At 51.5% G+C, this 15,202-nt stretch overlaps 1 protein-coding gene across 10 annotated transcripts in view; it reads right to left on the bottom strand.

Annotated features, from left to right (window-relative positions):
- KIF25 (kinesin family member 25) overlaps positions 1–14,898 on the bottom strand; it is a 56,051-nt gene extending 41,153 nt beyond the window's left edge. For 8 of the 10 annotated variants that reach the window (XM_072966226.1, XM_072966227.1, XM_072966228.1 and 5 more), the window contains exons 1-5: positions 14,814–14,898; positions 6,711–6,776; positions 3,457–3,579; positions 1,161–1,299; positions 473–579 (exon numbers count right to left, since the gene is read on the bottom strand). In XM_072966226.1, the coding sequence (XP_072822327.1) occupies positions 473–579; positions 1,161–1,299; positions 3,457–3,579; positions 6,711–6,776; positions 14,814–14,885 (507 nt within the window). In that variant the 5' untranslated portion in view covers positions 14,886–14,898. Of the gene's footprint in view, positions 1–472; positions 580–1,160; positions 1,300–3,456; positions 3,580–6,710; positions 6,777–14,340; positions 14,481–14,813 lie in introns of all 10 variants that reach the window. The other 2 variants (XM_072966233.1, XM_072966236.1) reach the window with 2 other exon arrangements.
- Positions 14,899–15,202: the final 304 nt, after the last annotated feature.

The raw sequence follows: 15,202 nt of genomic DNA, 5'->3' as shown, positions 1-15,202 counted from the left end.
TGTAGCCCAGAGGAGGAGCGCGTGCTTGGTGTGCATCAGGTCCTGGGTTCGATCCCCGGGACCTCCGTTAAGTGGAAAAAATGGCTCAAAAAAAAGTCAGCAAGTGAAAAAAAGAGAAGCAGCTGATGAGAGCTGGCAAGGAGGGGCTGCAGCCTCCTACCACCGGCGTCTCAGGGGCACCTCAAGCTCCGAACAGCTCCTGGACCCCCGCTCTGGCCTCTCCCTCTCTGCCGGTCTCCCCTTCACCGCCTGCTGCTCACCCTCACACCCCCGGCCCAGCACGTCCGGTCAGGGGGTCCCACAGGCGCGGCTCTGGTCACCTCTGCCCCTGTGCACACCAGCCTGGCCCGGGCCACCGCCCCTCTCCAGCTCACACGAGGCCTCCCGCCCTGATGTGCGGTCCCCGGCCGTTCCCTGCTGCTTCCTCTGAACCATGGGGTAGACAGGGTCTCTGGGGACGAGGGGCACCTACCACCAGAGTGTTGTGCAGCCGCCTGCGCTCACGCCTCTCCTGCTGGTATCGCTCGGTCATCTCCTGCAGGGACCGCTCCAGACACCCTGCCTCCAATGGCCCCGCGGCTGAAAGAGCCAGTCCACCCACAGTTGGAGCAGCTTCCCCGACATGGGTCCCCAGGCCACGGCCACTCCTTCCTGCCCCCAGCACTGGGAACATGGGCCCTGGGCACTTGGGTCACTCAAAACAAAGTATCTGTCAGCCTCCTAGAAAGACATGTGTCTCAGGGTCGTGGCAGAAAGGACGTCCACTACGTTCCCGACTTCACAGCCCGCTTGGTGTGCAGACGAGGGGAGGACCAGGGGAGGAAGGGGGATCTAGGGGGCTGTCAGGTGGGGAGTCACCCCTGTGGGTTCCAAGGACCAGAGCTTAAGGTGATCAACGATCCCCCAAGTAGAGGAGGAGGCTGTGAAATGAAGGGAGAGCTCCAGACTTCAGGAAAACCTGACACGGGCTCAGCTTGGAGACAGGGTCAAGGTCAAGAAGGTATAGTGAGGTCAGCAGAGCAAAGGAGCACCTCCCTCGGGGCGGCAGCGCCGGAGAGTGGAGGCGCTGGGCCATCTGGGACCTGCTTCTGCCCTCGGGGTCAAAGGAGATGGACTCTGAAACCAGACCGGCTCTTTGTCGGTCAGGGCCACCGTCTTACGTGGCAGGGCCTCGTGGCAGAGTGGAGCCCTCTGGACGGCCGTCACTATTTCAGAAAGACAGTCCCGCTGAGCATCCTGGTACCTCCGGAAAAGGCCCAGAGACCAGGAGTGAAGCACCTCCACATCTCGTTTCAGTCTCTGCAAAATAGGAGCAGACACAAGTGATATGATGACTGTCACCACTGGTCATCACGGCGCGACCACACGAGCGCTACGGTAACGCAGGAGCTCGATCTGTCCTTAACCAGAGGCTCTGGCCGCTGTCGCGGGCGGAGTGCTTCCACGGTGCTCCTGCCCGGGCTCCCTTCCCGACGTTCTGATCCAACAGACCAGGGGCCTGCTCTTCCCAAAGCAGCATGTGTGACTGTATGTTTTACACATCGGACGTATTTCAGAAAATCGAGCCCCCCGCCTGCTCCTCCAAGCGAGGACAGCTCGCCCGCTGCAGGTGGAGAAGCACTCCCCGTGGACGTTTCTCCGTGGGCTGTTTACTTCCCTGTGACTCTGGCACCATCCCACGGTCTCTGCGTCACCCGCCTGCCTTTCACGGGAACGAAAGCTCTGATGAGCTCTCCAGACCATCCCCTGGAAGCCGTGCTATCCGGAGCCAGGGTGCGAACAATGCAGGGCGGGGTATAAACGTGCAGAATGGAATTCCAGGTCCACAAACACAACAGCGTTCAGAGAACTTTGGGAACAATGCAACTGATAAGTCGTATCTTACACGTAAGGCCCCATTTTTACTTCCTGAAATTACTTGCAGGTTTTTTGGCTTGAAGACACGTCCACAGAACGAAAGAACGCAGGTGCTACTGTTTAACGCCGCTATCAAATGCTCAAGTCACAAAACTTAACTGGACTCAAACAGATGTTCTTTGTCTCTTTAGTTAAGTCTTTTTTGCTATAAAATGGAGATAATTTCATTTGTTCGGGGAACATTTTGATAAAACATCAAAACTACATTGAATTTTAAAGTATTTTTTATTATATGACATGCAGATAAAGTTATATACTTTATTCAACGATGGACTGACTTCACTCAGTTGGAAGAGAATAAAAAATTAATTCCATATAAACCCATTCTAAATACACTTACGCAGTTCATGGCTGGGGGGCACACAAACAAACTGCTCCTAAGGGCCAGCTAATCTTGTCTGCAGATGGAGGTGTCATTGTTGTAATGATGACCTTTTTCCTTCTACATTGTTTGCAACAGAAGGTGAACAAAGCTCTTAATCAGCGGTGTCCACCTTGGAGAAGGGGGTGGGTGTGTGGAATCCGGCTTCCCAACGTCTCTCTGACGAGCCCCACTTCGCCAGACACGTACAAACCAGGTTTCCACCACTTGACAGCAGTGACAGTGAGAGCAACTGTGACAGAACATTCGACAACCCTGTAAGTGCAGCACGGCCTTGGGAAACGGACGTGATGCATCGTGGCCAAAACGCCTCTGCCTGTTTCTGCACAGGCTCCCCATCATTTTTTGAGGTTTGACCTTCTATTTACTGTGGATGAAAAATACTGCGGCCACATCAGCAAACAAGGATGCTGTGCTATCACGTCATCAGCCGCTGCCACTGCTCCCGACAGCGAGCGGAGGGAACTCAGCACGCAGACCAGCAGGCAGCCGGGCTCCGCAGCGCCCCCAGCGGTGCCCCCTGAGGGGGCTCAGGATGGGGAAGAACAGGGCGCTGGCCCTGGACGGCCAGGTGCACGTCAAAGGAGTGATTTCAGGGGCCCAGACCTTTGCGCCTTCCCAGGCCTAGAGAAGCACTAAATCCCTTAACTTGAAATACCTGGTTTTCTATAATTAACGGTCATCTTTTGATGTTCCAACTACCTGGCCTTCGTTGCAAAAAAAAAACGCCTACATCTCCTGGCTCCTCCCTTGCCGCTCTGGAACAGACTCTTAGAGCCATCCGAGAGGCTGTGTCCCGGCTCCCGTCCTCAGGAAGTCACCGAATAAAACAAAACTCTCAACTTCCAGGTTGTGCATTTATTTCAGTCAATATTGTCAGAAAGCACAACTCCCAGAGTGAAGACCATCTGCAACTGATTATGAAAACGGTGATAATTTTATTAATGCACAAGACCAGGTCAGTCACCTGTGATGGAAAATCCACGCCAGCTACACTGAGCGGCTTTCCTTCCTTAAACTAAAGCTGCTTTTCACTGCATAAGAGAAGATCTATTCTGACAGGCACCGCATACAAAGTCCACGGGGAAGTGGCACCCGCCAGCGACTGAGCACAAGCAGTTGCCATGTCTGCGAGGATGGACCTCGGGGGCATTTACCTGAGCGACGAGGCGGAGTCGGCTCGCAGCCAGGGGCCCAGGTCTCTGCAGGGGCTTCTGGTCCCCGCACTGCACGTGCACCTGGGTGGTCTCGCCGCCACTTTTCTTGATCATTTCTCGGTACTGTTGTGCAAGAAAAAAAGAAGATGATTCAGAGTCTTAAATCCTCGGAAGTGAAACAGGTGCTTTTTCTCTTGGAGGAGAACACTTACTGACTGTCCACTGGGCCCCAGTCTGCACATCAGGGGCTGCTAACCAGGCTGCAGGCAACTTCAGACCCACCCTGCGGGGGCTGTGTGGGCACCAGGGTCCCAGGCGGGGTCTGAGGGCACGAGAAGGGCCGGCGCACAGGGAACAGCAATGGACAGGCCCAGAGGGTGGGGGGACCAGCAGCTGGACAGAAGCCTAGAGGCTCCCACCGGCTTTGGTGAGAGGGGTGAGACACGGGGGTTTAAAGACAGGACTGAGGCCGAGGGAGACACTCAGTGCAGGTCCATGTGCAGAGATCCCCCTGGGTGCTTCAGGGGGAGGATAGGTGTGGAGGGACAGACCTCACAGCGAGGCGGGAAGCCCCATAAAAAGACAGGGAGGACCCCCAGGCAGGGCCACTACTCTCCTGCCAGCACCATCCAGTTCCCTGGCCCAGAGGCTCTATCTCAATTTTTGCCTTTGAACCGGCTTACTTACCCCTAAAATTCTATTGGTTCCCTGAGCTCACTTCTGATTGGTTATTTCCTTTACTCCTGATTGGTCCATTTGTAGTACTTCATTTGCATGGAGCTCACGCCTGATTGGTCCAATTTCCTCACTCCTGATTGGTCCATTTCCCTCACTCCTGATTGGTCCATTTCCCTCACTCCTGATTGGTTATTTCTCTCCCGCCTGATTGGTCCATTTCTACAAAGCTTGTTCCTAATTAGTCAACTTTCGTTACGTATCATTTGTATATCATGTTGCAAAGTGTAAACTGGCAGCCTCTAAAAGCCTGTGTAAAGCTACAGACGGGGCCCAGAGCTTGGAGCGTTAATTCCTCTGGGCCTGCTGGCGTAATAAACCTGAGTTCTCCAACTCTCCGAGTGCTGGTTGGTCTCTCGCCCAGATCCAGGTTGCTGTCACAACTGAGCTGTAACACCGGGCTGTAACACATATTTCCGCAACAGCAGGAAGCCAGGGGGTGGTCTGGACGTCAGACCGTCACAGCAGGGACAGATGGATGGGTCCACACACACTCAGATGACCCTGACAGGACAGGACCGTGGGGGGATGAGACAGGCCCCTTACAGCTCCTGGGAGGGACACTGGCCCGAGCTGCGGCCATGGAGGGGCCAGGAGGTGCCCCTGTCCTGTGGCAAAATTAACAAGCTGGGATTTCTGCTTTGTTTGGCTTTGTTTCCCACGGAGTTTATTTAGGTGTCTGTGTTGTCACACTGTTCTTAAAAGCCAGCAACCACCGCCAAGAGTTTCTCCCTCTGATCGACATCCCACGCCTCCACCCAGTGAAAACACAGGTCAAACCAACAACGGCTGGGGGTCAGAGTGGGAACACGTCACGCAGACACAGAGGATCCGCTTCTAGCGGCTCGAGGGGCCGAGCTAACCACGTCGGACCTCGAGTGGGAGCAGGAGATGTGGGCTACAGAGACGAAGATGCTCTGTCTCTTACTTATTGAAAAAGACTGCAGGGGACTCAGTACAAGTGCCCCACAATTCACAGGCTTTATTGGACGTGGCATGTCTGATGGCCTTAAACGTAAAAAGTTTTTTCACCTAAATGATGCTTAGCAAGACAGCTGGTGTTCCCCAAACTGACAGCACATCACAAACAGATCTAAGCGGCGCTGCTCTGCGCGCTGACCCTGCAGGCGGCCTGCGGCCCCCACAGCACTGGGCTGGACAGCCACTCCAGCAGTTCGGCAGCCACAGTCCCAAGGGACACCTGCGGTGACCCGAGCAGCACAGGGGGCCTGTGTCCAGGACGCCGGCCTCACCAGCTCTGTGAAGTGCAGTGGAGACAAAGAGGGGTCAGCTTATGGAAGCTCAGGCTTAGACGGGCCGGTGTTTGAGACAGGCCACCTTACACAGGTGCCGGGATGTGCCAGTAAATCACCAGCTTAAAAATGAGCCAAGAAACCCATATTCCCTTAATTTAAGAGGCGGTACAGATAGCCCTACAGTAATCAGCAAATTTAGTGCAACTGTTTTCAATGAACCTGAAGGGGAGTCAAGAGTCTGCAGACGGCTCCCACTGAGGGGCTCAGACCCCACAGAGGTGGAATTTAAGGATGACACTCCAGCATCGGTTATTTAATGGGGGCATGTGTGTCCCTAATCCGCTGTGATCAAGTACCACACACAGGGGGTAAAACAGCAGAAATGTTCTTTCTCCCTCCTGGAGGCCAGGCTTCCAGAATCATCGAGGTGTGGGCGGAGTTGCATGCCCCTGAGGCTGAGGGGCTCCTTCCCACCTCTTGCGGCCTGTGTCGGCGTCTCCCGATGTCTCCCTGCTTTCCTTCACATCACTGCCACCTCCCTCTTATCAGGACACTTGGGGGCATTGAGGGGCCCCCAATAGCCCAGCATCACCTCCCACCTTAAGTTCCACCATGCCTGCCGAGACCCTCTCCCCAGACAAGGTCACATCCACAGGGTCCAGAACTGGAACCTGGCATCTTTGGGGCCACTTTTCGGCTCACCAAAGGCAGCAACGGCGAATCACACAGGAGTAAGACAAGTCAGCCTCCACCTAACATTCTCCACTTGTTCTCCACTGTTCCTTCCTTCCCACCGTGAGGAGCACGCCTGCGGGAGACGTGGGGCAGAGGTGTCTGAGGGCCCCCTTCTCTGTCTTGGCGAGGCAGGCAGATGGCGTGGGCAGGACTGCTCAGAGGCTTGTCTCTCGGGCGAAGGACGAGGCCGCAGTGACCTCAGCGCAGGCTGCAGTGGAAGTGCCCCGCACGCCGACGCCTGCACTGGGATGGAGTGAGCCCGGACCTAGGTCATCCCCAGGACAGCCGGCCAGACGGCGCCGGCACCTCACTAAATTGTCACTAGTGCCTCTGGGCAGATGAGCAACAGCCAGGAGCCAAGCCCGGCTCGAGTAAGAAGACACATGAAACATCAGCGAAAGCGTCCCCACTGGACGGAAAACAGCAGGAGCATGAGCCCCCACCCCTCCCCGGCAGAGGCAGACTGGGCTCTGCAGCACGGCGGCCGGCCCCGGCCCAGCTCAGCCCCAAGACGGCTGAGCGCCTTACCTGCGCCAGCCTCAGGTGGAGAACAGCATTTTCTGTTTCTGCTTCCACTAGTCTCTCTTCTTTCGCCTGCAACCAAGGGTCCAGACAGAAACGATCATCAGTGATACTGCCCAGCGGTCCCTTCCTTCCTCGGAACCAACACCGCATCCCCGGGTGCAAAGATGCACCCACTGCAGAACGACAGAGGTGACGGGCTGGAGGGGCCCCGGACCCTGACAGGCACCCACTCATGCCGTAGCTGCGACCCACCCCCACCCCAGGCGTGGGCCCCAGGCCAGCAGCCTCTGGGAATTTCAGAAACACAGAATCTCGGAACTTCCCAACCAGTATGTTCTCTGGGTGACCTCTGTGCAGGCTCCAAACTCTACCATTTCTTTCCTTTCATTCACATATTCAAAACACATGTTAGAAATCTATTCGTGCCAGGTGCTTTTTCAGGTGCTGGGGACAGAGCCGTGTACAAAGCAGGCCTGGAGGCCGCATCCCAGTGGAGAAGCAAATGAGCAAGGGGAGGGGGCAAATAACCACGGCGGCTCCGCCAGAATCAAAACAGAGTGATGTGAACCCAGGACCCATGGCTCCCCAAGGCGGGAGGCAAGGGGGAGCCTCTGCAAAGGCCCTGTGGCAGGAACGAGCTTAGCAACTCAAGGAGCAGAGAGAAGGCCAGGCAGCCTGGGGCTCAGGATGGGGCTTTCCTAAGCCAGGGAAGCAGCTGTGAATGGTGGGGAAGGCACGGCAGGGTTTTCAGCAGAGGAGCTGAAGTACTGGCCACGTACCATTACTGCAGAGGATGCACCAGATTCCAGGAATGCGGGCTCAGGTGTGGTCCTTTGTGCTGGGTAGTCGTCCTCCCCCCAGTCTGCTGACAGGTGGCTCACAGAGAACTGTGCTCATTTTAGGACAACAATCTCTTTGTGATTGGTTAGAAAACCAGAAACCTGGGAGTCGGCTAGACTTCTCTTACCACGTTCAGTCAGTCTTACCTCTTGAAAAATAATCCCTCGAAGCAACCAAGTGCCTGGATAAAGAAGTTGTGGTAAACACACACACACACACACACACTGGAACACTACTCAGCCAAAGAAAGAATGAACTAATGCCATTCGCAGCAACATGGACGGACCTAGAGAACGTCATTCTAAGTGAAGCAAGTCAGAAAGTGAAAGAAAAACACCATATGATGTCACTTATATCTGGAATATAAAAAAGTGAATCAGAGCATCATTTCCGTGTACAAGCATTGCCCTGCTCTGGTTAAATTTCTTCCAAAGTAATCTGTTTTCTCTGGTGATGCTGCCTGTGCCATGGAACAGAAGAGCAGTTATTTCTGCATGCAGGCCGCGCGCCCCCAAGCCCCACTGAGCTCACTCAGTCGTGCTAATAGATGGTTTTTAGCGTGGTTTTGTTTTTTGTGTTTTCGGTGGAGTCCTTAGGATTTTCTGCACGTCAGATGCTGTCATCTGCAAACAGAAGTAGTCTTACTTCTCCTTCTCTGACATAGATGCCTCCCCCGTCATCCTGCCTAACCGCCCTCCGTGGCACCACCGGACGACGGCGCACGGAAGCGGCGGGAACGAGCCTGCTGCCTGCTCCGCTCAGCAGCAGGTGTGACGTCAGCTGAGTGGTTTCCACCGCCGCCTCTCGTCGGGCTGAGTGCTTTTGTCATGAAGGGGAGTCGAAGGCTGTCAAACGCTTTTTCTGGGTCTGCAGAAATGATCCCGGGGGTTCTGTCCTTTACAGGTCCGGTCTATTACATTCACCGATTTACTAGGCCAACTTTGCATTTCTGTGTTTTGGGGATACATCCCACTTGGTCATGATGTATAATCCTTTACACATATATTGCTGGATTCAGTTTGCTCATAGTTTTTAAAGTTTTTGCATCTATATTCCTAAGAGATGTCGCTCTATGTATTTCTTGGGATGTTTTTGTGGTTTTGGTGTCGGGGTGATACTGGCCTCAGGGAATGGGATGTGTTCCCTCCTTGTCTGTCTTCTGGACGTTTGTGAAGTTAATTCTTCTTTAAATGTTTGGTGGAATTCACCAGTGAAGCCGTCTAGGCCTGGGCTTTACGTTGTGAGGGACTTTTTATTATTAATTTAATCTCTTATTCCAGTTTTGTTCACATTTTCTAGTTCTTCTGGAATCAGCTTTGGACGTTTGTTTTTAAGGCATTTGACCACTTCCTGCAGGGCACCTAGCTCCTGAGCAATGCTGTTCGCAGCATGTCCTTCTAAGCCCTTTTGCTCCTGTCAGCTCGGCAGCCTGCCCGCTCCTATTCTTCACGGTGCTCACCCGAGTCTTCTCTCTCATCAGTCAGTCAGGCTACAGGTCTATCAACTCTGTTGATCTTTCCAAAGAGCCGACTTCTGGTTTTGTCGATTTTCTGTCTTCCTAGTCTCAGCTTCATCCGTTTCTACTTGAATCTTCGCTGTTTCCAGCCCTCTGCTGGCTTCGGTTCTCACTGTCTTGGCTTCACCCAGTGTCTTGAGGTGGAAGGTCAGCTTGTTGACATGAGATCTCTCCACTTTTTAAACAGAGGTGTTCACATCTGTAAAGCACCTTAAGCACTGCTTTGGCTGAATCCCCCAAATTTAGGTATGTGGAATCTTAATTTTCACTCATCTCAAAATATCGCCTAACCTCCTTTTTTATCTCCTCTTTAATCTGTTGGTTATTTAGAAGTGCCTTGTTCAATTTCATGTATTTGTGAACTCATTACATTTCTTTGTCATTAATTCCTACCTTCCTTTCATTGCAACAAGAGAACATGTTATGTGATTCCTGTCCTTTTCAACTCACTCAGGCCTGTTTCGGGGCCCATCACGTGGCCCAGCTCGGAGGGGCTCACTGTGCACTGGAGAGGAACGCGCCCCGCTGCTGGGCGGGTGGCTTCCCAGGGACGCCTGTGAGGTCCGGTCAGCTCGGCTGCTGTTCAAGCCTGTTTCACTGTTGGTCTGCTGCCCAACCTGCCCGTTACTGAAAGTGGAGTGTTGACGTCTTCAACTGCTATGTTTGAATTGTCCATTTCTCCCTTCAATTGTGTTGCTTCTGCTGTACCGATCCTAGAGCTTTGTCGTTAGATGCATACGTTTATAATTCGTGTCTTCCCTTCTGTCATTCTAAAATGTCCCTCTTTTCCTCCAGTAACTTTTTTTTGTGGTCTTAAAGTCTATTTGGTTTGATATCAGTTTCCTTGTGTTTGATGGTGATGTAACGCATCTTTTCCCACCCCTTCACTTTCAACCAACTTCTGTCCATGAACCTCCAACGTGTCTCCTGCAGGCAGCTCGCAGCTGGGTCTTGCTTTTCATGCACTAAAATGTCCCTCTTTTCCTCCAGTAACTTTTTTTTTTGGTCTTAAAGTCTATTTGGTTTGATATCAGTTTCCTTGTGTTTGATGGTGATGTAACGCATCTTTTCCCACCCCTTCACTTTCAGCCAACTTCTGTCCTTGAATCTCCAACGTGTCTCCTGCGGGCAGCTCGCAGTTGGGTCTTGCTTTTCATGCAGCCTAACAGTGTCTGCCTTTTGAATGAATTCTTAATCCACACACTCTAACATCACTGACAGGGATTTATGCCTGACATTTAACTTCTTTTCCCTATGTGTTTTGTGCCATTTTTGTTTCTCTTTTACTGCTTTCTTTCACATCAAGTGTGTATTTTCTGATGTAACATTTTAATTCCTTTGATAATCTTTTTCACTGTTTTTTGAGTCATTTTCTTAGTGGTTGCTCTAGGGCTGACCCTATAATCTGAACCTGGAAGAATCTACTTCACATTTATAGACTTATTCTGGTGGGGTGCAGAAACACTATCCCTGCACAGCTGCATGCTCCTTTCCCCTTCACTGCTGTTACACACATTACATCAATATATATATATGTTAATGAATGTAGTGATACATTGTTCTATTTATTACTTTTCATAGTTCCACGTTCATTAAAGAAGCAGCAGAAACAAAGGACAGCCAGTATTTATTTAAAGGATTTGCTTTTTTTCCCCTTTTCTTCACCATTTCTGGTTCTCTTCATTTGTTCCTGTGGATTTAATTAGCCTCTGGTGACATTTTCTTACCTCAATAAAATTTTACTCCCATCCACCACCTTTATGCTATTTTTGTCTAATTATTACATTTTTACATGTTATAGGTCCAACAATACAATTATACACATATTGCTTTATACGACTGCTTTGTAAATCAATCAAAAGAAGAAGGAAGAAAAAGACATGTAATTATATAATTATCTTCATTGGCGTTCTTTGTGAATTTGAGTTTCCATGCAGGTCACTTGCTTTCAGCCCAAGGAACCTCCATTAGTGTCTCTTATAAGGTAGGCCTGTTAGCAATATACTTTCTCAGATTTGTTTATCTGGGGCTGCTTTTATTTTGTCTTCATTTTTGAAAGAGTTTTGCTGGCTGTAAGATTCTTGGTTGACAGCCTTTCTCTTCTTTCTGCACTTTGAAGGTCACCCTGCTGCCCTTGACCTCCATTGTGCTGATGAGACGTCAGACAGCACCGTTTAGGGTTGACGTGACAACTGCTCCTCTTTCAAGGTTTTACATGTGTGGGTGTAGGTATGTTTGTATTTACCCTACTTGGAGGTCATTAAGCCTTTTTTAAAATAATATATTGCAAACTTCAGCAAATTTGGAGCATTCCTGAGCAACTACCTCTTTGAATATTTTTTCTGCTCCTGTCTCTCCTCTCCTTCTGGTACTCCCATTACATATATGCTGGTTCACTTAAAGGTTTCACATCTTTTTCTGAGGTTACTTTGTTTTCCTTCCTTCCACTTTTCTCTCTGTTCTTAGGATTGCATAATTTCTACCATCCTACCTTAAGTTTGCGGATTTTTTTTTTTTGTCCATTGAAATTCACTCTTTTTTTTCTAACTGAAGTATAGTCAGTTTTCAATGCTGTGTCAATTTCTGGTGTACAGCATAATAGTTCAGTCATACATGTGCAGACGTGTATTTGTTTTTATATTCTTTTTCATTATCAGTTACTACAAGATATTGAATATAGTTCCCTGTGTTATACAGTAGGAACTTGCTGTTTATTTTATACATACTAGCTAGTACCAGCAAATCTCAAACTCCCAACTTATCCCTTCCCACCCCCTTAACCCCTGGTAACCATACGTTTGTTTTCTCTGTGAGTCTGTTTCTGTTTTGTAAATAAGTTCATTTGTGTATCTTTCCCTCTTTTTTTTTAAGATTTCACATATGAGTGATTTCATATTTATTTTTCTCTTTTTGTCTTACTTCACTTAGAATGATGATCTCCAGGTCCATCCATGTTGCTGCAAATGGCATTATTTTACTCTTTTTTATGGCTGAGTAGTATTCCATTGTATAAATATATCACAACTTCTTTATCCAGTCATCTGTCACTGGACATTTAGGTTGCTTCCATGTCTTGGCTATTGCATATAGTGCTGCTGTGAACACTGGGGTGCATGTTAGAGTTCCCTCTGGATAAATGTCCAGGAGTGGGATCCTGGGTCATATGGTAAGTCTATTTTTGGTTTTTTGAGGAATCTCCATACTGTTTTCCATTGCACCAAACTACATTCCCACTGACAGTGTAGGGGGGGGTTCCCTTTTCTCCACACCCCCTCCAGCATTTATCGTTCATGGACTTTTTAATGAAGGCCATTCTGACTGGTGTGAGGTAACAACTCATTGTAGTTTTGATTTGCATTTCCCTGATAATTAGTGATACTGAGCATTTTCTCATATGCCTATTGGCCATTTGTATGTCTTCAGTGGAGAATTGCTTGTTTAGGTTTTCTGTCCATTTTTGGATTGAGCTGTTTGTTTTTTTGTTATTAATTTGTATGAGTGTTTATATACTCTGGAAATTAAGCCCTTGTCAGGCACATCATTTGCAATATTTTCTCCCATTCTGTAAGCTGTCAAATCCACTTGAGTTCCTCTAGAGAATGCTTTCATTTCAGTTATTTTCAACTCCAGGATTATCATTTAAAATTTTTTAATCTCTTTATGGATATTTTCTATTTGATGAGATAATATCACATTTCCCTTTACTTCTGCAAGTGCAGTTTCGTTCAGTTTTTTAAACACATTTATAACGGCTGCTTTGAGGTCACTGCTGATTAAATTCAGCTCCTGGGCCTTCTCACTGGTTGTCGTCTTTTTTTCCCCTGCGGCAGAGTCTCAGTTTCCTGTTTCTTTCCATCTTTCATAATGTTTTGCTGAAAACTGGACATTGCAGGTAACGTACTGCAGGAACTCCGGACACAGGCTCCATGCGCTTCCTTGGGGCCGCAGCTGTGCTGCGCACTCAGCGGCTCCCCGCGTCCCCGCGGCAGGAGCGGCTGGAGCAGCTCCGGGAAACCCGGCCCCAGCGCACGCCGGTGCCGCACAGAGGATTCCCGCAGGGCTGTCCCTCCTGGCCACTCTGCGAAGCCTGCCTGCTTCCTTTGGTATCACACCCACCTGTTCAGCCCCACTGATTACTGACTGAGGGTTTCCATTATTTCAGCATGGCCTGGGGAATAGATTCCTCCACTGTGTGGTCCAATTAAGCCGAGGCTCAGTTCTTAGGAAGCTGGTTTCCTAACCCCAGGAGGGCTCTTGGCCACCTCCTGTGATCTGGCTTGTTGCTTGTAATGGGCTGTGTTGTATCCACCTCAAATTCACAGGTTGAAGCTCTAACCCCTGGGACCTCACGAAGTGACTATTTGGAGAGAGGTCCTTTGAAGAGGGGATTAAGTTAAAATGAGGCCGTCAGGGTGGGCTCTAATCCAGCCTGACTGGTGGCCTTACAGAGGAGGTGAGGACACAGAGAGGAGCCTCTGTGCTGGCGAGCTGGGGCAGAGCAATTAGACTCCAGCCTTCTCGGCCTCTGTTTTGGGTAGCCTCTACCCTATTGGTGGAGGCCGGGTGGAGGAGGGAGCCCCCAGCCTCTATCACACTCACTAGGTATTCACCCTCTTCAACTTTGCGCTGGCGTCTGTCCCTCCCGATGAGGTACAGTGGCTCTCGGTTGGGAGCTGAGGGGAGAGGGGGGCCATCTTCTTGGCCCCTCACAGCCCAAGTGACAGGCTGGGTGCAGGTGGTGGGAGGAAGGGAGCCGCAGACTGTCCCTACTGGGACAGTTTTGGTAGACGCAGCAGATATCCTTGGATAAATGTTTCTTCATCTTATGTATCTTGAAGGCGACGCCCAGGGGCTGAAAGAGCTTGCTGTCTCCAGCCATCACCAGATTGGCCCGCCCTGCTCGGGTGTGGGTCCGCGGAGGTCCTCACCCTACCATCCAGAGGTCCTGCCCTACGACGGCCTCCTAACTGGGCCCTGCGTGCCCGACCTTGCCCTGGTCCCACTGCCTGCTGCAAAGTGACATCTCAAATCGGCTCTAATCATCTCTTCAGCTGCTTCTCCCTGCTCCCGCCATAGAGACTCCTGCCCGGTCGTGCTGGCCCTGCATGGACTGACCTCTTCCGGGCTCTAAGCCTCAACCAGCAGACTCCTGTGCGCAAGGGTCCCCCCACCCCAAACCCGCCCACCACGCAGCCGCATCCGGGATGCTGCCCTCCCCAGACAGTCCCACCCTGACCCCTGAACCCCACTGAGGGAGGGGGACCTCTCCCATCTCACCACTGCGCTGGCAGGGAGATGCCCCGCCTTCTCCAGGCCGGGTGGCTGTACCAGGCGCGCGCACAGGGCTGGCAGCTCTGACCAGGTCCTCTCCCAGCTGACATTCACTTGGTGATGATGTGTTTATGATTCTCACTCAACTGTAGTAACCCGAGAGGACCGGGACAGAAAGGTTACAACGGTTGGTGCCCAACCACCGACTTCCCACGTTTAGCACAGAACAGAGCAGACATTCAGCGAATAGGGGAGACGGGGGAGAGGACAGACGGCCCTGCGGTGGGGCCGGGGTGAGGGAGGCCCGGAGGTGAACGGTCGCGGGGAGGGCGGGAGGGCGCGGGGCCTCTGCCCCTTGGCGGTCGGGGTGCTGTTTCTAACTCGGTGAGACGCCCAACCCGTCCAAACCCTCAAGCGCCCCGAGCGGGGATGGGGCGGCAGCAGATGGCCTGGGGGTCCCCGCCCCACGTCCTCCTCACCTGCAGTTGACGCTGCAGCTGCCGGGCCCGCTGCTCCCAGAAGCCGTCCCAGCGCCCGCCGCGCGCCGGCATCGCCCTCGCCTGCGCCTGCGCCTGCGCCTTCGGGCCGGCGTGCGTGGGCCTCGCGTGGGCGCCAAGGCGACGGCGCGCTGGGGGCGGGGCGTGCGGGCGCGCTGGGGAGGGAGGGGCGCGCGTGGGGGAGCGTGGGGGAGGGGTGGAGGTAAATTTGAAGACTGTTTTCTAAATATTATGGATATTCAAATTCCATATAAATTACGAGCCTTTTTGGGTGCAAAGTACCTAACTTTTCCCTTTTTTTCCTTCTAATTTTAAAATATAAGTGATCGCGTCTTCCTTTCCCCAGGAGTATGTATCTTCCGCAGGAACAG

This window comes from Vicugna pacos, chromosome 8, assembly GCF_048564905.1.
Source record: "Vicugna pacos chromosome 8, VicPac4, whole genome shotgun sequence".
NCBI classification, from domain to species: Eukaryota; Metazoa; Chordata; class Mammalia; order Artiodactyla; family Camelidae; genus Vicugna; species Vicugna pacos.
This window is presented reverse-complemented; position numbering and strand designations above follow the sequence as displayed.